This window comes from Trichogramma pretiosum, unplaced genomic scaffold, assembly GCF_000599845.2.
Source record: "Trichogramma pretiosum strain Unisexual culture from Peru unplaced genomic scaffold, Tpre_2.0 scaffold34, whole genome shotgun sequence".
Taxonomy (NCBI): Eukaryota; Metazoa; Arthropoda; class Insecta; order Hymenoptera; family Trichogrammatidae; genus Trichogramma; species Trichogramma pretiosum.
The window spans coordinates 1,510,787-1,534,840 of NW_019641683.1; the positions used below are offsets into that span (position 1 = coordinate 1,510,787).

The following is a 24,054-nucleotide window of genomic DNA, read 5'->3' on the forward strand; positions in this document are numbered from 1 at the left end:
AAACTTTCGACAATTATTGGTCTCACTTTAAATCAAAGTTAAAATATTTAAATGTACTATAATTTCAATTAATATTTAAAAATGTTTGATCACAGGTGCAAAAGTTGCGAATAAAGTTCAGAAAAAATTGGAAATTGTTGGGTTTCAATTTGAAAAGCATCATAATTTAAGGGATTGATGTAATTAATATGCATATTCTTATAAAAACAGCTGATGTTTGGTTTATTGAGTTCATATCGAATTAAAATTTTTTCTGAGATAGCTATCAAAACGCTCGTGAAATATTAATAAATAAAAGTAAATTAATATATGTTTAGCTTCAAGATGATCGTTGTGTGAATTTTAACTTACCAACGGATATTATCCTAACACATTATTCTTCTTATTGTGGATTTGATACAAGAATACAATTACGTTCTGTTTTCAGATTTTTATCAATAAGAGGTATGATTATAATAAATTTAAAGCGGTATTGATGGGTTAACAATTTTACCATTACAAATATTTTTGAATCTAATTTATTCCTCTTTATTAAAAAAAAACTACTATCGATAAAAAAAAATCATTTTTACACATGACATTACTTTAAATTTCATTAATACTATCCATCAAATATATTGAAATTATTCATAAAAATGATCAATGTCTAAAAGGACTTGATTTCGCAAGACAATTAAGAACTTGAAAAGTTTTCATGAACAATATTATACCACGATGACAGAATCATCGAATAATTTAGTTCTTTGTTCGTAAAAAAAATTTGTTCTTATAAGTCAGTAATAAAGGAATAAATTAGGCACTCATTTTAACATGAAAAAAGTTATAACAACGTGTATGAAAACAATAAGTACCCTTAATTTTTAGATTAAAAATTAAATAACAGAAAAGTTATAAGATATCCAATTTTTCACGGTTACCTTGGTAACAATTATGATAAGGATGAAGTTAATAATAGTTCTCATGATCATTATAATACGTGGACACTTTAACTTTATATCATTCTGTTAATCGGACAATATTTATAATTTAATTATGTGCTATTTAAATTCTTAATATATTAAATTTGTTGGAAATAGAAAATAAAAGAAAGTTTGATTTCGATGGCATATTTATTCCAAAGTATATCACGATTAATTACATAAGATCTAGCCACTGCGATTCAAATAGTTTTTTTGTACAATAAAGGCTAGAGTTAATTTTGCCATCGCTATTAATATTTTGTATTTAAAATTTACTATTCCTTATAGAAATATTATTTACAATACATATGTATACTTATTTTACAACCATTTTACAAACGTTTAGTTGGTAAAATTGGTATATTTCGTGAAATATATTTACGTATTTACATTAGTCCATTTTCACTCTTTTTAATTTAAACTTATATTTTCTTATATTTGGTATGAATTTAATTTTTCATCCACATACACATCTTGAATGAGTGAATTAAAACAATAATTAACGCGTTAACACAAAAACCAAGTTCACATTTGAAAATTAATCGTCTTTTGCACACGATAAGGAAATCAATCATTAAAAAGAAACAGTCTTTTTAAACGAAATGTTGGCTTCATTAATACTTGATTCTTCTTTTACATGCTGTATTGCACGTAGATTTGAAAAGCAGCAACACTGGTACTCACAAGGCAAACTAATTAGCTCTGAAGATGTTTCTTGATCCCATCTATCGATGCCATCGATGTAATATTGTCAAACATTTTACACATAAGCCTCCCCATTGTTTGCAGCTGTAAATCATCACACCTAAGCTACGAGCTTGGATAGCCACTTGATCGAGCTTGAAGGTAATGATGGTAGAAAGGCGGCAGAACGGCGGCTGCAGCCACCGCAGCAGCTGCTGCAGCAGATGAACTATCTTGCATACTTACAGGTCCATCATGAGCCGTGGCTACAAATCCTGGTGGGGGAGGCCCAGGCGATCGCTAGTGGGCCGTCAGGGAATGAGCTGTCAAACCTTGAGGACTTAACATTGGCGGGCTGTGACTGTGTCCCATTGGCGATCCATGCAAATGATCTTGTTGATGATAACCTTGATGCAATCCTGGCTGTCCTTGATGATTTGATTGCATGTTATCCATCATTCCTTCGCCTAGAGTATTGGGCGGTGTCATTCGCTTTTCTTTCTGACGACGGTTGCAAAACCACACGCGAACAACTTCCTTTTCCAGTTGTAAATTATCAGCTAAGGACGTGATTTCTTGCGCAGAGGGTTTTGGTTGCTTATGAAAATGTTGCTCCAGAGCTCCCTTTACGGAAACTTCGATCGACGTGCGCTTTTTGCGCTTTCTTCCTTGGGCTGCTATTTTGTCGATGTTGGTCGGTGAGCCAGTCGACGAATCGGCTTCTTCGAGCCACTTTTGCAACAAAGGCTTCAATTTGCACATATTTTTAAAGCTTAGCTGAAGAGCTTCAAACCTGCATATTGTCGTTTGACTGAAAACGTTACCGTAGAGTGTACCAAGAGCGAGACCGACGTCAGCTTGAGTGAAACCAAGCTTTATCCGTCGTTGCTTAAATTGCTTTGCAAACGCTTCTAGGTCGTCACTGGTTGGCGTATCTTCTTCGCTCACACTGTGCTCTCTTTCATGGGGATGATTCGAATGGAGAGAATGACTGGCCGGAGGACTATGATTGTGCGATTCGCGAAGATGATGCTGTAATCCCGTTTGGTGATTGTGTATTTGATGAGGATGTTGATGAGGTTGGTGGTGTAAAATTCCATTCATAGCCGCGTGATACTGTTGAAGCGTAGCCGGCGATGGCGAGCCACCGCCGGGATTGTAATGAGACGAAGAAACCACCGGGTTGTGCCACGAGTGCGGAGAGCTCATCGTCGGCGATTGGTGCGTTGCTCGATGATGCATACTTCCATCGTTGGCTTGAGCTTGGGCAGCGGCCGCGGCCGCGACCGCCGCCAGCGGTTTCACATCCAAAGATGTATTCGACTGGTGCGGGTGGTGGTGCGGATGATGCGACGCCGTGTGGTGCATGCCCATCGAGGCTGCCCACGGGTCCGCTCCCGGTTGCAAGCTAGCCCAAGGATTCGCCGAGGGCAAGCTCGTCGCTGGATGGGACAAGCTATTGGGCGATGGCGATGAAGTCATCTGATGATGATGGTGGTGATGGTGATGCTGTGGCGCGGGCATGTACTTCATCTCTCCAGCGTCGGCTGCACTGCGAGGTGAGCCTGACGTGTAACCACCCACGGAGATGTTCATCCCGTTTACAGTAACTGAACCACCATCCAGCTCTGAAGAGACTGCACTACTTATTGGCATGTACGTCGTAGCGGCCATCTACTTCGCTTTCTTACTTCTATGCAGACGAGCAGGACTCTCGTCTAAATACCCATCCAGTTCAAGCGGATCAATTTTATTTATTTCAGTTACTTTTTATTTTTCACTTAAAATTTTCAATTGCACATCACTCTGTTTCATTTTATTTCACGCACTTGTTTTTCCACTTCACGCGTAGTGTGTTCTTTATTGGAGCTTGTCACAATTCACTTCCAATACCGATGTAATGCTTTTCAAGCGTCATGTTAGTCACTTTTTCATTTCACAATAATGTATTTTAACAAATATTTAGCACTTTTTTAAATAAATTTAACCTCTTTGCACTGTCACTGCACCACAGAGACACAAATTACATTAAACACAGCTTTTATCGCTTTCCAACCAGTTACATTTTTCGATCAATGCATTAATATTTTATGATCATTCACTGAGTGTACATCTAAGAATGTGTATCGTATACATTTATACGTAAATACATACGTTCATTCCTATGTTAACACATACATTCACACATACTTATAAATATATATATATATATATCTCAAGTGTACATATATATATCTATGTGTATGTGCAAGTATATACATATAAGTTTTCACATATTTATGTATATGTATGTTTCTTGTGCGTGCTTGTTACTAATATCCGTATATATATATGTATTGTATCACTTAATATTTCGCTGCAGATAAACTATGATCCAATGATCAATTCACAATTACAATAACGTTGAAACTTATTGAAATTTGAAATGATAAAAATCGATAATATTACGCAGGTTTCAAGTAAAATTTTTAGCTACTTCTCATGCGTTATGCATGTTGCCCAGACCGAAGAGGCCAACTAACTGACTCAACCTCTCTCTCCACTGCTGGCTTGTCGGTCTCACTGAACTCTTGTGTACACATTCTATCACGGACCTGAAGCTCCCCTCTTTCGATTTACTAGTTGGCGCTTGCTCATTGGCTCGCACAAGGAGGTGGATACTGCTAACTGCTATAGAAAGGGGATGACCCAATGCACAGACTCCGCCTCCAACAATTCATCTGTCATACACATACATGCGCATGCACACGTACACATTTAGGCGACGAGATGATATTATCTTTCCTAGACTGAGTTTTGTGTACAAACGTATGTTCAAAAGCTTTCACAGTCAGGCAGTTTATCTTAAAAATCTTAGCATCAAATAATTTTTCAATTTTTAAGAATTGAACTTTTCCTTCAAATTTGACCTTTTTCACTATCATAATAACAAATTTATTATTGATTATAACACAAATGAAAATCTGCTAATAACTTTTAATCTTTGTTTTATCAAATATTCCTTAGCAATCATTGATCAATATAGAAAAAAATATCTTTTTAATAATTTAGTTTTCTCTTCAATATTGTATTAATTAGAAAATCGATATCGATGTGATTTCTTCAAAATTATATATGTACAAAATATTGATTAAATTGATATCATATCATCTTAAATTTTGCTTTCATATAACATTATTTTGAAATTTTTTCAACTAAAAGTTTTTCTTATACTGGATAAATGATGTATTGTTGTATTTAAAAATAATAAATATTGACTTTTTTTTTACACAAGCATCAAAATAATATGATAAAAGATATTTTTTGTTTTAAGAAAAACAATTCTCATATAACATTCTGAACATTGTAATTAAAAATTTCATTCATTAGTACTTATTTGATTCTGGATTCAAAACATCGAGATCGAGATGATTTTTACAATTGATAAATTCAATAGAAACAAACATAGTTAATGAATTTTCTAAATGAAAAAAAAAATTATAAAAAATATAGGAATACTCCAAAATAGTTTTTAATTGAAGGCAATCTTATTTAGAATTGTTACAAAAAAAATAATGGAATTATAAATTTGTAACATATTTGAAAATTAAAAATATATAATTTTATTTTTAATTTTAAGTAATAAAAGTAAAATACCACATCAGACGAAGTTTTCACTAAGAATTCAACTGTAACCTTTATTTCAATCAAAAACTCATCAACAAACAGAGGATGTAAATGATTTTTTCTTCATTATAATCTGAGAAATATACATTTTCCGCTCATTTTAAGTTTTCTTAAAAGGACAAACCAGTGTTGAATATTTTTAAAGATGTTCTCGTAAGTCTTTTCACATAAGAAAATGTAAGACATCTGATTGCTGAATTACGATTACAAAGTGCTATGACACAGGATTTTGATCTCGCATTTATTGACTAATTTTGATCTTTAAGATCTCGAAAGAAATGGTTTTTTTGTTCAACGCTTATTGCTCAAGTTCGGGACTGGTAGATTGAACAAATAGTTTAAAAAATAATGACCCACTTAAGTGGAAGTAGCTTTTGAAACCCTACCGATTAAAACTAGTCAGTATTACAGTCGCATATTATATTGTAAAAGGATTTTTGAAAAACATATTTTCACGAATAAAATTAAAAATTTCAAAATTAACATAAAATTTTCATGTTTTTTAATTTACATCATTCAGCACTGGTTTATGCCCCTGAGGAAAAAATATACGTCTCGTATAAATATGATTTATTATTATAAAAGTTTATAATCACATGGGTTCAATTTTTGATAAGTACTCTTTTTTTGCTAAAATACCTACACTCATTGATCTTAGAAAAATTCTGAAAAAATGCACAAATTCATTTTCTGATTATTTTAAAAACTTATCCATTCTGCATGCATTTTTTGCTCAGGTTCTTCTTTTTTTAAGTAAAAAATTATTAAAAATTCGTTTTTTTGTGATCAATTTTTTCGATAAAGCAAAAAAAAATTTTGGAATTATAGGCCAAGAATGCGTTTAAATTTTTTCCAAAGTTTTGCCAGAGGATGCTCCAGTATAAATGAAAAATTTTTGTTGAAAATTTGGGTTTTTCTATTTTAAAATGTCAAAAAGCATCTAAATAAATCTGAAGAAATTTGAAGTTATGTAGTTTAGTATAGAAAATGAGAAAAAATTGTCACTATTCAGATTTTATAAGTTAAAAGTGGTTTCAGAATCAATATCGAAAGAAAATCGAAGTTCATTTGGTTTGTGGGGCATACGAGCGATATTGAGGTCTAGAATAGATTTAGAATCTCAACTCACAGATAATTTAAATTATGTTTTATAACATACCAAAAGCGAACCCAAATCGACTGCTCACATTTGAGCGGCAATTCAAAAAGTATTATATTGGCCCATGTATGTGGCATTTATTAATATGAACAATAGTATTAATACAAAATCTATTCTTATTAAGACCTTATGTGTAGCAATGACAAAGTAATTAAAAATCCATGTAGGAGTTTTATGTTTTTCAGCAAGTATTTCGAGTCGTATAGCTATTTGCAATTTGTAGACTCAGGTATCTTAAACTAACCTTCAAATAAATTAATAAGATCCCGAAAGCAGTGTATAGTAAAAATTTTTAATCCTATTTTCTGTCCAATCCTAGTAACTAAATTTTGAAATCCGATGATTTTGTTAATGTCAAACTTCAACTTATTTTTTATGGATTATATCGGGTGGATTTTATGTTACATGGATTATCTGGATTAAACATATATTCATGGGTTATTTAGGTGATTTACTTAAAAAATTTTATAATATTACTCAAGAAAATATAACTATTAGGCATGAACTGATAATGATTATTTCTGCTTTGGTATTTATTTGAATCGACTGCGAACTGCAGTCGTTCAGCAGTTTTTGTGAAAGTTACTAGTCACTACAGTATGGACATGCGCAAAGGCCCAAAAACAACTTATTTTAAAATATTGAACATTTTCTAATATAAACTTGGAAATTTGTAATTATATTTTCATTCATATATTAATATTTATCAACTATTGGACGCCAAAAATTACAATTTTGCAAATAAATTTTGAGTTTCATGAAAACCATAGACGAAGCTAATATATCTAAGTTATCTACAGGTTTTTGGGTATGATCTTTCAAAATACGTTGTTAATTTTGCATGCTTATCTTTGTTATTGAACTGAAAGAAGTTGATTTTCTACCTTTTCCTGTTTTAGAGGGCTGAAATAATACCAAAAGTGGTGCAATTTCTATACAAACCTTGAAGGCCACTCTATACACACGGACAAATACCGACATACCGATATTATTTTGTACTATTTTTTTTATTCACAATGAATATGAAACTTATAAAAATGTGCTTATGTCGTTAGATTCCAATAAAGTGTTTAATGATATCATTTTAAGTAATTGTTTGAGAATATTTTTTTTTGGGTTATAAAATGGGGATAATTGAAAAGCAAGTTTGTTTGAAAGTACCGGGGCATGGGAGTACACACTCAGTTGGTATTTAATATCAAATTATTTTGTCCTCGTTTTTCTCAATAAATAATGAATCAATTATCTTGAAACTTTGTACTTAGGTTTAGGAGGGTGATACAATTATGCCTGTAGTGTTGTTTTCACGGAATTGTCTCATAAGCTTACGTAAATTAACTTTTTTGGTATATTTTGTTTATAGAGGTTATGAAAATCATAATACAACAATAAATTTAATTCATTTGAAAATCGTGAAAATTACATGAAAACAAGAGAACAGGCATAATTGTATAAATCTTCTGAAAGTATAAATTACAAAGTTTCAAGATAATCGATTGATTATTCATTGAGAAAAATGAGGACAAAATAATTCGGTACTGACCGACTAAGTGGGTATGCCAGGCCCTTAATTGAAAAGTAACGACATAGGCACATTTTTATAAGTTTCAATAGTACCCCCACGAGATTTCAAGTTTAATGGTTGCCTAGAGAATTGAAAATAATTGGTACAAAATAATTATGTATTTTTTATCGACTGACAAGGAGAGCTTTTCAGGTCCGGGTCACAGATCTTTACCAAACTTTTTTGGGGGTCTTCTGGTTTTTCCACATTTTCCACATTATAAAAAAATCTTTGTTATTTTCTATATCGATATAGAAGTACTTAAACGAAATAATGCAACGATTAAAAGTTTTAAATTTTTTCAAAGAATCTGCTTGAATTTTTTCAGAATTTTTAGAACCATCTATCACTTAATTCAAGAGGCCCAAATTTGATGCTTTTTTAATAGATTTTAGGACTTCTTAAAGAGAGTGGTAGATGGTCCCAAAAATTCTGAAAAAATTCAAGCAGATTCTTTGAAAAAATTTAAAACTTTTAATCGTTGCATTATTTCGTTTAAGTAGTTCTATATCGATATAGAAAATAACAAAGATTTTTTTATAATGTGGAAAATCCTCTACAAAATGGGCCTTAAGGCCCATGAGATCAAACTAAGCCCAGGGAACTTCAGTATTGGGAACCAGGAGACCGCAAAAAATTTTTGGAGCAAATCCATGACCCGGACCTGAAAAGCTCTCCGTGTGACTGTGTATAGAGAGCCCTTAAGAAACTCGTGATTGCAATTTTTATCTAGCCCTTATATTTCCAACAATATGAATTTAGACTGGGCTGCGGAACGAAAATGTATGAATTTTTTATACGACAACCATCAACTTTATGAAAAAATTTTATTGAATAAAAAGTGGTTAAAATCCTTTGAAGAATACGTACTAATTTTTTGAGATTTTTTTATACATTTTGAATTTTGCAAAACCTGGTCCTATTGTAAGTGTTTTTCGGAAAATTTTGAAAAAATTTGCATGTATTATTCAAACGATTTTAAAAACTATTTGTTTTATAAAATATTTTTGTATGATTATTGATTATAAGCCAGTAAAATAGACTTTTATACAAAAGCAACAGTCATCTAGTAAAAGAATCTACTTATTTTTTACTCGCTTATTATGTCATTTTATTTTAATTTTAAAATTCTTTTTAAGCGTTTTTTTACGTACTGCTCGATTTGAAGAAAAATGGTAAACCCTTGATTCGAAAGTTAAATGTCCTCATGCGTGATACAAGACGATCTTGATTGCACTTTGACCGACATTATTCACGCTCCAGGAAATCCAACTTTTCTCCCTATATTGGAGTCTGGACTCATGAGCGAGGGAACATAGGTAAGTCCTGCCTTATAGACATTCCACATAGAATTTTAGAGCTTTGTCGTCGTATACCGTTGGCTGTACCGCCAAATTCAATTTTTTTCGATGGTTGTAATCTTCTATCGATGTATTACGCGAATACATTTCTTAAATTGGTGGTACAGCTTACAGCATAGGATGACAGTGCTTGGAAATTCAATATGGAGTGCTCCTTAAATAGCTGGGGATAATCGGTTCACAGAGCCGACATATTGGAAAGTATACGATACCACAGCGTCTCTATTCAATAACAATTTACATAACAATTAGAGAAATAGGGTATGGATGATTTTACCTTATTCTTCGAGTTCTTAAAAAATGCTCGAATATAGAATAATGAAAGGTGCTATGGTATCTTATACTTTCCAATATTTGATTTGAGTATGTGACTGATAGAGTTTGATAAATTAATTGGCAGATATTCTAAATTTTGCACCTATCATTAGAGCAGAACGTTAGCTCTGATATTGTTTTGAATTTGTCTCAATTCGGAATTTTCGGAGAATTTGAAAGTGGATTTATTGGCGTTCATTATATACATTGCCACGAGTAACCATACATAGGATTCATACATAAAACAAGTATAATGTAGAAAAACTTGAACGCTAAAGTTTATAATTTATTTCAAGTATAAAGTCAGATATACTTTGTAATACATGAATGTTTTTCGACTTTAGTAGTGCTATCACAGAATATTGGTTGCAACTAAATATTTTATTTAAATTAGACAATAGTTTGGTTCTAGGAGCTTCGAAAAGCTTACAGTTCCAAAAAATATGGTCTACTGAGTCAGTATTCTTCACCGCATTTACATTCAACATTAGGAACAATATTTTTTCAGAATGGACTACTATTTAGAGATGAGTGATTACTTCTTATTCTATTCATTGAAACCATAGCCTTCCTCAGCAAGACAATATTTTTGAACCAAGGTTTGAGGTTATCTGAGTAAAAGTTTTGAAAATATAATGTGCCTTTTTCAGAACTGAGATCAATAGCGAGTTTTTCACTTTCTTTATTAGTTTCTTTTTTAAAAATAGCATAATGGTCAGAGACCGGTATTGGCTTGTCAAGGATAGGTCCGTTCACGGCGGCTGCCTTGGCCATAGAGTCGGCTATTTTGTTTGCCTTGTATACCCACGTGTGAAGGTATCCACTGTAATACTACTTTAATATTATTCTTATCAGCTACCCCAATGAAAATATTTTATAAGTTCTTAGGCAAGATTTTAAAAAGATCTTGATAAAATTGTAAGACATCTGGTAGCAAGATCTTATACAAGAACTTACAAGGTCGATTATCATACGTAAGTTCTTGCATAAGATCTTTTTAAAATCTTACCTAAGAACTTATAAAATATTTTCATTGGGGTATAAATAAGTTATGTCTTATTTTACAAATTAGAGGCGAGTTACAATGGTATGAACTTAAAGTGTTTAAGGCACTTTCAGAATCAGAAAATATAAGATAGTTCCCTTGACCCATAGAAATTATTTTATCTGAGAATAGTAAAATTGCCTCACATTCAGCAAAGAATATAGTTTCTGAGTCCGAAACCTTATGAGAGAAGCAAAATTCAGGTTAGAGACTCCATGATGCTAAACCAACGCACGAGGAATCGTGAGTTTTCATTTTAGAGCCATCGGTATATATAAACGTTGCAGATTGTGTCCTCAAAAATAAGATTTAACAAATTATCAGGATAGTCATGCTTGAATAACAGTTTGCCAGTGTTGAATGACACGTTGTGTCTGAAAAGAATATTAATGTAGTCGAAGCAAAAGTTCATATGTTTGTCTGAACAGATAATAGAGTCTTTTAGAAACCACGAATTTGAATAACATTCAGCTAATAATGATAAGGAGTAATTATGTGAATATCTAAAATTATCATTCAGACCCAACAAGGCTTCTAGATTATCTAACACCTCAGTACGATTGGAGGCTAGACATCTTAAAATGTATTTTCATCACAGCGTGCGGGAAGTGTTATTTCCCGCATGCCGAGCCGTGCGGGAAAATCTTAAAATCGACTTTCTGCACTCGATGATGAAAAAAACTATTGAGAACTAAACGATACCCATGCGCCCCCTGGAGGATCAGTGGGGAATTGAGGCAGATGAGTAAATTTTAAAAAATAACATGTAAAAATGGGAAAAACTGTGAATAAAAAATGCCAGCGATAACAATGTGGATGATTATCATTCTTAAAACAAAGATCAACCCCTCACATAATTTTAGGAACAATAACATTCTTGAAAAATTGTCACATTTTTAAAATAACACTAATTAAAAGTCACGACTGACAGCAGTTTCGAAAACAGCATAAGTAGCACCCTACTGGTGTCTGCTGAGCATTTGCCGTTCGTTTGTTGACATTGCCAAGATTCACTAAATTTTTTTATATTTGACATAGATAAACTTAAAAAACCAGTGTATTGCAGTGTACAGGGATGTACAAAAAAAGGCACACGAAGACTGTATTAGTTTCCATAAACCACCAAAAGATCGTTCAGAATTAAGTGGCTACTGGCTCTGAAAGTAAAAAATTTATCAGTGCATGCTCGTATATGTAACCATCACTTTTTACCTGAAGATTTTTTACCAGGTTTGTATCAAATCCTTTTTGAAGATCAATCATTAAATGCTTATCTAATTAACATTTGCATAATTATTTTTATAGTACGCACAATAAAATGTGATCGGCTAATAAAACGGCTATACCTTCGACTATAGGTCGCTTTGAATCCCCTAATATCGTATAAATATCTTCAAAGCTTATTTCTAATTCTATATTACTCATTTTTAGCTTATATCTCGATAATATATTTATGATATGATGAGCGTGAACACAATGTAGTAGAATAATGGATAAATAAAAAACAAAAGAATCGCAAATATCAATCAACTTGCGGTGGCGACGGCAACTCCCGCGAAATTTTGCTACATTCATTTTACTATTCAAGACCCGCAGATCAAACTTTTCAAGAATTTTATTGTTTCTAATATTATGTGAGGGTCTGATCTTCGTTTTAAGAATGATAAACATGAACATTGTTATCGCTAGCATTTTTTATTTACAGTTTTTCCCATTTTTACATGTTATTTTTTAAAATTTACTCATCTGCCTCAATTCCCCACTGATCCACCAGGCGGCGCATGGGTATCGTTTAGTTCTCAATACGTAACTGAGGCGGTTGTCTATCTTGTAAGAGTGTCAGTTGTCAGCCCGAGCGTAGCGACCCCTGCCTCGGTTACGTAATGTACTATTGTAACAGGTGAATTTTAGTCTACTTTTCAAATAAGGAATTTTGGACTCAGCAACCATAACGTTTATGAAAGAACTGTTGCGGTATCCCATAGCAATTCTGATTGCTACATTTTGAACTTTTTGAAGTTTGTCGATACAAGACTTATTATCGGTAGGGAACATGAGAAAGCCTATAGGCTTGTATACATATTCAATTTTTGATCTATGTATAATAATAACAACGTTTCCCCCTACGTAGATCTGAGAAAGCAATAAGTATTTTTAATTTGGTTTTGCAATTAGTTACTAATTGATCAAAATGGTTGTTCCAATTAAGATGTTGGTCTAAGATGATACCTAGAAATTTTACAGATTTTGAACACGAGACAGTGCAATTATTAATATGTGGTTGATTTTCCCGAAATCTGCTTTTTGCATGTCTACATGACATGTCCTTAAACTAGTGAAGATAAGCCAAATCTGGATCGGTCGTTCATTCAATATTATTGTATTCTTTCCCTGGTAGAAAATTAACCAGTTGAAATGGTTACAAGATTAAAAACTGGCCATTTGCGATGAACATTTTGTGCCTATATATATTAAACTGTTAAACTGGTCAAAAACTGGTTAATGTGCGCCGGTCTTAAAAGACTGCTGATTTTCAGGTTATGTATGCTGTGTGTAATCGGGCAAAGTTTTGACGAGTAGAGCTTCGTCAGAGCCGCAAATAACAGTTTTCGTTTACTTTACATACAAACATTTCGATATGGATGTGCCAAATGACAATAAAAATAAAAAGCGTTACAAAAAATATAGAGAACGCCAATGAAATAAGATATTGAAGGATAGTGTAGATTTTATTTCTATGCATCCAGTGCTTTCAAATGAGTCTAGCAGCTCGAGCTATAAACTATGTTTCATGTTTAACTTCTCTTTAATATTAATAAACATAACTAGCTCAGCTTCTTTCACTTTGAGGTTAGATTTTAAGCAATATTTAGATGTTTTTACATCTCAGATTAGTACTAATTCTCTGCTGCACTTTACTTTAAAAGTATTTAAATTTAAAAATACAATAGTATACCTATAACATACATAAAATAATGAAATGTTTATATAATAAAATTACATGTCGATACGTCGCGCGCAAGTGCTGCTACGCTTGAGTAGTTTGTGACCAGTTTTCGCGCATAAAAACCCTCGAACATTACCCAGTTTCCAGCCATTAAAGTAACTAAAATCATGTCGTTTTTAGCACATTTTATCGGTCAATAGACACATAAACTGGTTAATAAACTGGCTAGTGGGAGTCAACAAAGACATAAACTAGTTAATAAACTGGCTAGTGGGAGTCAACAAAGACATAAACTGGTTAACTTATGGTTTAAGTTTCTACCAGGGTTGTGATTGAACTTTAATATTTCAATATTTTAGGGCCAGTTACATTTGCCGTTGAGATGTACATGCCAAATGTCACCTGCGTGGCATGTTTAAATCTCAAAATCAACTCTATTTGCATAAACCATGCATTCTCATAAGCACCTGGCCCTATAATAACTACGAGACCAGGTTTTATTCATCCAAAGTAAAGTTTAAGTCTATCATAGGGCTTTGAGAAATGTTTTTAAAAAATTTCCCACACAATTGAAAAATGTCTTAGACTTTAATTTCAAATATACCGCCTGGTTTTAGTCGCTAACTCATTTTTGATGTCCCTAGATACATAAATGTCAAATATTATGACCTAACTTTCGATCGGTGTAGGTTGCGGATTCAAATTTTACATTTTAGCTATGCAGTGATAATTATTCTATTGTAAAATTCACGTGTTTCAAAAAAAACTGTCACCTCCATGGATATGAATATAGCTATGGTCATTCTTTTTAACCGCTCGCCCCGTCAAAAGACTTGTTTTTCATGACCGAATTTCGGGTTGTACGGAAAATTTTGTGTGTTTCTTATTTTTCATACTTAGTTGATCAAAGCAATGATTTGTCACCTCCGTGTGTGTCACTTCCGTAACCGAAAATAGTCCATTTTAAGCATAAAATTGGACCTAGTTTTCGTAAAACGAAAGATTTAATGATTACTCATATTTTATGGTTTAAAAAAGGGTAAATTAGTTCGCGCAAAAAAAATTTCACCATTTTTTCATTTTCTATACCTGAAAAAGCAGATTTCGGGAGAATCAACCACGTATGGAAGCTTCATCGAGATCTTTACGTCTTACTAATTTATCAAAAATAACTAAGACACACTTCTCTGAGTCACTTGCGCAAACAGTGTCTAGTAAAGTGACATCTAGCGGCCAATTGTCATAGCTCATTTTTTATGTCTCTAACGAGCGTCGTAAAAAGTAACACGTACACTACATCACTACTTTATCGGCACTTGAAGAATGGTCAAATTACATTAGTAGGCAAAATACCCTACTCAACAAAATTATCGCAACAAAAAATTTCATCGAAATTTTGTTAATTTTCAAATGCTTCTACCTTGGTATATTTTCATTGTATCAGGACGAATTTTCGATTTCTTGGAAATTGTAACTTCTTTACATCCATATATATTATGTATGGGTTCGAGTTATTATCGAGTTACTATAGTAGTGTTTGAGCGCAACACTATAAGTTAATGAAAAAAATTGATTGTTCAAACGTGTTCATAGACTACAGTAATTTGTTTATCAAAATTTAACATACGTCATCGCAAAGTACTCTTTTCAACTAGTAATTTAAAAGTAGAGAGTTCTTAAAGACTTTATTTTACCCCCTACAGGCCGCTTTGAAGGTACTAAACATATCGATAAAGAAGAGACATAGCGGTCATGTACGTTATACGATCCACAATGCAGTCTTTCGTTAATCTAATTGATTCATGAATTAAAATTATTTTAATTCTCAAATCAATTTGATCCGTGAATTAAAGTTAATTTAACTCTTTCATGATTTGAATTAAATTTCATATCTTCAGTTTCCCCGATTTGATCATGCTCCAAGGAGTAGTAAAAGTAGCCAAAAGTGGATTTCTCCCGTACGTTAATAGTTCTTTTGGGCTTTTTAGGCCCGGAAAAGATTAAAACGGATCAAAGCAGAACTCTGCAGGATATGGTTTTTTTATGAATTTTTTGGGTCCCAGGTGAGTTAAAGAGATACGTAATGAATTTCTCCAGGAAAATGATCTTAAGAAATTTACTATGCGTATCTCTTAGATCTAATAGATCTAAGAACTATGTGTATATCAGTTCGACTTTAATTCTGAATTGGCGAGTAAATGTAAACGCAGCGAAGTAGGAAATACGCCTATGCTAATCTGTGTATTATTGTGATTATTGCCGCGTATTTTATACACGCTGTATTGACGTTTTTACACAAGTTGAACCGCTCTTGAAAAAATTACATGAAGAATCAGCGAAATTTTTTAAAGAACGGTGTATATGAGAAGTTCACTCTAGGCTATTTTTACTACTTAGAGAATGAGCAACTTGGAGAAATTGAAGACATGAAATTTGATTCACATCATGAAAAATGTAAGTCAAGTTTAATTAAAAAATCAAATTGATTTTTGAATTAAGAGGAGTTTCTCATCAAGCTCTACCAAAATATCAATTTTTTTTGTATTTTTGAATTGCTCCCTTCCCTTGCTAAAATTTCGTATATAAATTCGAATTCTCAGTCAGTCAGTCAAGATTGATGTTTGTAAGCTCTTAGACAGCGCTCAATAACAGTTGACAACTTTAAATGAGTTATTCTTAAAACCATGTTTTTTCTGAGACGGGTGACAACCCCTACGGAAATTGATCCACACACTAAGTCTTTAGAAACTCTTAAAAACTCTTTAAAAGACTGAATAAGTCTTATAAAATTCTTACAAATGTCCGGATTTTGTACCATGATTTCAAAATTTAATAAACTTTATAACAGTTTCAATTGATATGAAATTTTTTTATAAATGTATGTGAAACCTAATATTGGGTTTCTAAAATGTTCAGAAAAATAATTTTAAAAATTTTTACAAGTAATTTTAATTGCTTTAAAGAGTTATAAAGAGTTTTGAAGAGTTATCAAGTGTTTATAAGAGTTTTTAATAGTTTTAAAAACGTTTTTGATTGATTAACGCTCACCAAAAATCATGGTGAAAAAACTATACGGGCAACCATATGAACAATACATAAAAAAAAAATAAATGAATAGAAAACTTAACACTTTTGCCAAAAAATCGAGTTTCCACAAGGTTTTATGAATTTTTAAAAACTCTTATTAACTCTTTAAAATGATTAATCAGGTGTACGAATTTCGTACATTTATAAGACTTATAAAGACTTTGTAAGACTTTATAAAACTATATCATGAGAAAAGTTTCCGTTGGGGAAGGTATCTCAAAAACTACTGTAGATATCTGTATTTGTAATTTTTCAGTCATTATTTTTATTGTTTCATCATTTCTTAAAGCCAAAATAGGTGTGAACATATTTCTTTTTTTTGCGAATCCGTTATTTTGTTAATTTTTAACTTTTCTTGAAGATTTTAGTTCAGAGTCCAGCAAATATCTTCTATTTTATAAAAAAAAATTTGGTTTGTTTTTAATATAGTCGCGCCATAATAGTCAATAAGACTGCGCCACGGTAGAAAAAAAATGTTAACTTTATATCGAAGATTACCCTTACAAAAATTTCCTATAGTATCCCGCAAAATTTCTACAGGGGTCCTATAGGATTCCAGTAGGAATTTTGCGGGATCCTATAGAAAATTTTTATAAGGGTATTTAATTTGTAAATCCATGTGTCCCACAGAAACAGTCACCTCAGCTGATATAAAATTCGATTCTAGACACACAACAACGAGCTTCGTCGTCGACGAGCCGCCGAGCTTCATCGTCATTATCAATCATCATCGTCGTCATGATAAAGATCATGAGCTAAAATAAAATTTTTTCGCCGTTTGCACCGTTAACAATATCCAATTTTTAAGCCGGATTTTGGAAAATGTTGTTCATTTACTAATTTTTAGGGCTGTGCGAGTACCCGATTTCGACAAGTCGACACTTATAACAAACGGAAGGAGTATTTACTCGAAAAATCGAGTACTCGATTCGAACTCGAGGAAAAAACTCGATCTCGACGAGTCAAGTTTTTTCGAGTACTCGCACAGCTCTACTAATTTTCTAACGTATGGTAAATCAAAATAGTGATGTCATCGTAAGTAGAGACAGTTAATTTTAAGCATAAAATTAAACTTATTTTGTGTACAATCTGTAGGTTTCAGATTAAATGATTAATTCTAATTGGAACCATTAATGACGTATCTGCCCAATTTTAATGACGACTTTCAAACATAATTAGTTTCTATGTTATTAGCCTCAGAAAATTGTTTTAGACAAGTGGTCTCGACGGAGAATTTCATGTTTTCTTATAATCCGGTCCCAGAACCGCAAAATTTTTTAATGCAAAATTAAATATGGCTGATTTTAAAATTATAAAATATTACAAAGATTTAGGTATTTTGAGATATAAAAGGCAGGAAATATCTGCAATATTGATCATTCATCGGTGCTCAGATTGGTTGAACTTCACAACAGGGAATTTTTACATTTATTAAATTTTAAACAATAGGAAGGATTACATGCCAATGCTTTAATAAAGGTTTTCTGAGAACAATAATAGCATTGATCAAAGAAATTTTTATTTAATCTTGAAGTATTTGAGGAGAAAATAATTAGTTTTAATTATGAAATTTTAACTAAAAACATTTTATTTTAATATTTTTTTTCTGAATTCTATGAACATTTTTTCAAAACTTTTGGAAAAAATTTTTCAATTTATGGAAATCAATAACATTTAATTCTTAGAATTTTTCTTCATCAAATTACTAGGTATATCAAATATTTGATAAATAAAACAAATACTATAAAGACACGCATAGTTGCAAGACGCTTTAAATTTGAAAAGTTATTGAGTTCATGTATGTAATAAAATGGATATGAACCTGTTATCAATTAATTTATTGGATTTCTTATTTTTATGAATAATTCAATTGTCTGTTGAAATATTTGAAGTTTATGGTACCAAATCATAGTGTTCTTTATGTAAAACTTGTGAGTTCTGAAAAAGTGTAATAATATGTTCAATAGTTTTTTTATTTTTTTTAATCAAGTACTTTCAATATGAAATGTACATCTTAAAAGCATAATTTTTGTTGAGCGTTTTTTTATTGAAAAAAAAAAAATTTTTTTTTATCATAAAAATAATATTTTGAGTTTCACATATAGCATTTGGCTCTAAATTTCTGCATCCAAGGTAACGGTAACATCTGTTATTTATCTTGATATTTTATATTCCATCCCATAATAACCTATTTGTTTATTTTATTCTGTACCTAAATTTTTTAAAATAATTTCAAGGAAAATTATAGCACAAATATATTCATTTAGTGCTTTTAGCTTTTGTGGAAGCATGTTTTATTAACAGAAAAAAATAGTGCAACCTGACCCTAGTAACGTAATCTAAATCAAGATCAAGACTTACAAAAAATAAAAAAGGATCATTTATTAAGGTAATTTATAATTTTTCATTGATCAGTTTTGCACTAAATAATAATACAGTCATTATATTTATTAGTCAAAAGAATATAATTAACATAATCAAAAAATTGCCTTTTTTTTTATTTCACAAATCAACCTGCATCATTAATTTTCTTAATTCCATCACTTCTTAAGTGTTAGTTGTAGTAATTATTTAAATCTTTAAAGACTGTATCATGTAAAAAGTATTTCAAATTATTCATTTGCACAAGCCATTGATTGTAGTCATAAAGATCATAATATATAACCAATAAACCACAGCAACAAAACTATAATAATAATAGTTCACATCCATTTAGGCATCAATATTATTATTTATTAAAATATCAAAAGGAATATTACAACTTGTTTCCTTGATGTAATTGTTGATTTGAATTATTTTTCATTGTCAGGCATGACACATGAACACAAGCAAGCAATAGTTATTAAATTTATCTATTACTTTGTCAAAAATTTAAATTCTATTAACTTGTACCCATATGGAAATAAAACTGTGGTAAAATTATGGGAAGATAGAAGTATAGAAAAATGAATGATTTAGTTCATTTGCCACACTTTTCCCATAATTTAAAAATCACTTAAATAAAAAGTTATAGGAAAACTATGTCAAATGAACTAAATCAATAATTTTTCCATACTTCTTTATCCCCATAATTTTACCACAGTTTTATTTCCAAGTTTGAACTCTATTATACTGCGTCCTCGCTCTTCTACATTACCAATTGTAGACGTCCCCGTACGGCTTGCTGACCACGAATTCAGAGTACCTGAAAGTAAGATTTTTTGGCCGCGCGCGGCGCCACACCGCTCGCGCCGCGTACGGCCGCCCTTCCGCCTCAGTTGCTTTTTCGTGCGTGCACGCTGCACACGTATAGTGAGTTTAACCTAGAAAAGTAAAGTAAGATGCCCAAAAAATCGAAGAGAGAAAGAGAGCCTGAGGAGAGGTTGGAAAGGCTCCTCAAGAAAGTTAAAAAGTTGAATGCTGAGGTGGAAAACGTTAAGACTGGCCTAAATAAGGACGAGGACGGCGGAAATAAATCTCCATTGGGTGATGAAAATGCTTCGCCAAACACCAACAATGGCGTACTGCAGTCACCGCCTCCCAGAGATCCGTTGTCTCCTGAGGGCACCGAAAGCGAGGGAAAAACTATCGAAGAGGAGGATGACGAAACTATCGACGATGATAATTGGAATAAAATAGTGAGTAAAATTATTTTAATAAAATCATGCATTAGTGGCTCGACGGGTGAGCATAATGGCGGATCACTGTCCGACCTCCGTATAGCGCTGTGAAACAGTGGCGCATGGACGACGCGTTTCTAGGAATTACACAGTTATTGGACGCTCGCGCGTATGCGGCGCTCGAGGCAGTTTCGTGCTCGTATTTATATGCATACGTTCATGTACGTTTACTGTTCTTTCTGCACGGTGTGTTTGCACGAGTGGCAAGACAAGCCGTTGTATATCGCGCTAGTGCTTGTATGCGTGACAAGACGTGCTGCTGCCTATTATGAAATCTGCCGGTGTTTGTACGCGTGACAAAACGAGGCTAGAAACATAGTGCTTATGCAATTAAAAATTGAAAAATTTTTTCAATGCGCTCTGACGCTAATTTATTGTTCCCCTTTTCTGCTCGCAGATTGGTGAGGACCCTTCTTCTGCAAAAGGTGAAAAACTCTCCGTAAAGAAAGATTTATTAAAGATATGGCAATTTCTCTGTCGCGATGGCATGTCAAAAGAAAAGGAAGAGGCCTTGATTGAAAAATATCAGACCTTAGAGGAACTGGCTCCACCCGACTTGAACCCACAGCTAGACAGCATTTTGAAAGAGACAGNCACAAATTCCGCAGTCGACATAATCCTGGCGTCATTAAGTAAATCGACATTTAAACAATACAACGGCGCACTGAAGCAGTGGTCTGATTTTACAAAAAGAGCCAATATTGAATTTTTTGATATTACCGTAAACACAGTGTTAATTTTTTGATATTACCGTAAACACAGTGTTAGTTTTTCTTACTGACCGATTTGAAGCAGGAGCTTCATATGGAACTTTAAATACGTACAGAAGCGCAATGTCGTTAATCTCTAAGGACAAGATAGGAGAGAACACTGATATTTCAAGGTTTATGAAAGGCGTCTATAGACTCAAACCTGTAAAACCTAAATATGATTATACTTGGGATGTCTCGATTGTATTAGATTTTCTTGAGTTGCTCGATGTACAAACAATTGAAAATCTTACTATCAAGACAATATTATTACTAGCCCTAAGCACTGCGCAGCGAGCGCAGACTCTGTCATTAATCAAAATAAGCAATATTGTGATATCTAATCGCGGCTTGGAAATTAAAATACCTGATCGAATAAAGACTTCAAAGGTTGGCAATAACCAACCACTTTTACAATTACCTAAGCTAATTGAAAAACCCGACTTATGCGTATATTCTACGATACTTCTGTATATTGACAAAACCAAAAATCTCAGAGGAGATATTGATAATTTATTCATAAGTTTAAACAAACCTTATCGAGCAATCACAGCTGAGACTGTCAGCCGCTGGATTAAAAGAGGTTTATTTATGAGTGGTATCGACACCACAATTTTTACGGGCCATTCTACGCGCCACGCAGCAAGCTCCAAAGCTTTACAAAAAGGAATCGATATAGATACGATAAGACGCACAGCGGGCTGGTCGGAAAAATCAAGAACGTTTGCCAATTTTTATAATAGGCCGATCGTTACCGACAGTTTCGAGTTAGCGAATTTAGTTTTAAGATGTAATCAAAATGATTAATGTTTAATATTCATCTTTATAATTTATTGTCATAAATAAAGTTCAAATTAAATAAATTTCACCTTCTTGTCTCTGAACATCTACAATTGGTAATGTAGAAGAGCGAGGACGCAGTATAATTAAACGATCAAACGAACTTACCGAGTGAAGTTCGATCGTAATTATACGAAGTCCTCGCTCGAATACATTACCACCCACCACAGACTCAGACCCTCCCTTGGAAGAAGCGGTGAAATTTTTTTCGTATAACTTGCTCTAAAAACTGAGGCGGAAGGGCGGCCGTACGCGGTGCGAGCGGTGTGGCGCCGCGCGCGGCCAAAAAATCTTACTTTCAGGTACTCTGAATTCGTGGTCAGCAAGCCGTACGGGGACGTCTACAATTGGTAATGTATTCGAGCGAGGACTTCGTATAATTACGATCGAACTTCACTCGGTAAGTTCGTTTGATCGTTTAATTGCATTCAGAGATTAGTTTGCACTATATTTTACAAGAATACTTCATTATTGTGTATAAGAATCTAAACAAATTTACAGCTAAAGACACTTGTGAAACTATTTCATTTAGTGTGTTTTGACTTATTTGTATACCAAGTGATAACTTTTAAGTAAAGAAAAATCAAGTATTATATACATTTTAATAATACCGGGCAGGGCTTTGTGAAATGAATCGTACACACGCGTCCTCTAGAGATTCGTTGAGGAAGCGACAAAAGTAGGCAAAAATTGTAAATTTATGTGAATTTACCAATCGGCTTGGATTAATAAATTGTGAATCGCATTTTATTCATTTATTCTTTTTGATCGGAAATACACACTTAAATTAATTTAAAGTAATACTTCTTCAGGCGCGTTCAATTAGTTCCTAGTTGAAAAAATTGGATGGATATTCAACCAATTAAGTCCCAAAAGGACGTTTTTTCTACACGTTTATTCGGCCAATGTATTTTTGGTGTAAATGGGATAAAAAAATATGCGATTAACTTATTCTAATGTAAAATTAAATGCCCTTTCAAAATCTGATTTCAGATTTTCGAAAAAATGATCGGATCAAAAGTTAAACTTGATTAAAAAACAAACGTGATTTTGAAAAAAAAATTTTTTTTCTTTTTCGATTTTCCAAATAGAAACCATTTGAATTCTCAGGGGTTTCGTGTAAATATCGCGTCCTCGATATTTAAACTTAAAGATAGTGGGGTTAAAATTGAAAAAAATAAAGTTTAAAAATTTTTACTCAAGCCCTTCGTGTTTTAGAAAAATTCTAGAAGTTTTCATTCATTTTTTCGTGTTTCGACCGCCATTTTTTGTTTAAAAATTAATTTTTTTAATAGGAACCCCGCCAAATTTCAGTATAGATATCGAGGACGCGGCATTTGCACAAAACCCCTGAGATTTCAAATGGTTTCTATTTGGAAAATCGAAAAATGAAAAAATTTTTTTTTTCAAAATTACGTTTTTTTTGTTAAATCAAATTTAACTTTTGACCTGATCATTTTTTCGAAAATCTGAGATCAGATTTTGAAAGGGCATTAAATTTTACATTAGAATTAGCTACTGGCATATTTTTTGACCCCATTTTCACCAAAAATACAGTGGTCGAATAAAGTGTTGAAAAAACGTCCTCTTGGGACTTAATGGGTCAAGTGAATTAGCCAGCCGCATGGTTCACAGTGGGTATTCCTCGTGGATCATCTCATTTCACACCGAAAACTCGTGGATCAGACATGGCTTTAAAAAAATGAATCTTCTTGGATTTTGTAACTTATCCACGTGGATAATCGAATAATCCATGAGACTGCAGGCGAAGAGCCTCGTGGGCTAAACAAAAATCAAAGTGGATATCACACGATTTTTTCAGGTACTGACCCAGTTGAAAAAGTCGTGTGAGCTACTTTGGAGACGTTACAGTCTGCTTGTGTGATTAGGTAAATATTGTTCAACTCTATCAAACTAAAACTGTAGTATCCTTTAATTAGTCGCCTCGAAAACGTAGCTGTTGAGTTCGATTCCCGATATGCGCTACAAGTTGCGTAGAGGAGTGTTAAATCCCGATTT

At 32.7% G+C, this 24,054-nt stretch overlaps 3 protein-coding genes across 3 annotated transcripts; 2 read left to right on the plus strand and 1 right to left on the minus strand.

Moving 5' to 3' along the window:
* Positions 1-1,090: 1,090 nt before the first annotated feature.
* LOC106659416 (POU domain protein CF1A) lies at positions 1,091-4,193 on the minus strand. Its single transcript, XM_014381976.2, has one exon. The coding sequence runs from the start codon at positions 3,315-3,317 to the stop codon at positions 1,944-1,946; it is 1,374 nt and encodes a 457-aa protein (XP_014237462.1). The 5' UTR covers positions 3,318-4,193; the 3' UTR covers positions 1,091-1,943.
* Positions 4,194-20,029: 15,836 nt separating this feature from the next.
* On the plus strand, positions 20,030-21,262 carry LOC111694151. The gene is made up of 3 exons (XM_023461074.1): positions 20,030-20,404; positions 20,844-21,167; positions 21,239-21,262. Exons 1-3 carry the CDS (start codon positions 20,108-20,110, stop codon positions 21,260-21,262), a joined length of 645 nt encoding a protein of 214 aa, XP_023316842.1. The 5' UTR covers positions 20,030-20,107.
* Positions 21,183-22,024, plus strand: LOC111694154. Its single transcript, XM_023461093.1, has one exon. The coding sequence runs from the start codon at positions 21,280-21,282 to the stop codon at positions 22,000-22,002; it is 723 nt and encodes a 240-aa protein (XP_023316861.1). The 5' UTR covers positions 21,183-21,279; the 3' UTR covers positions 22,003-22,024.
* The last annotated feature ends 2,030 nt before the right edge of the window (positions 22,025-24,054 follow it).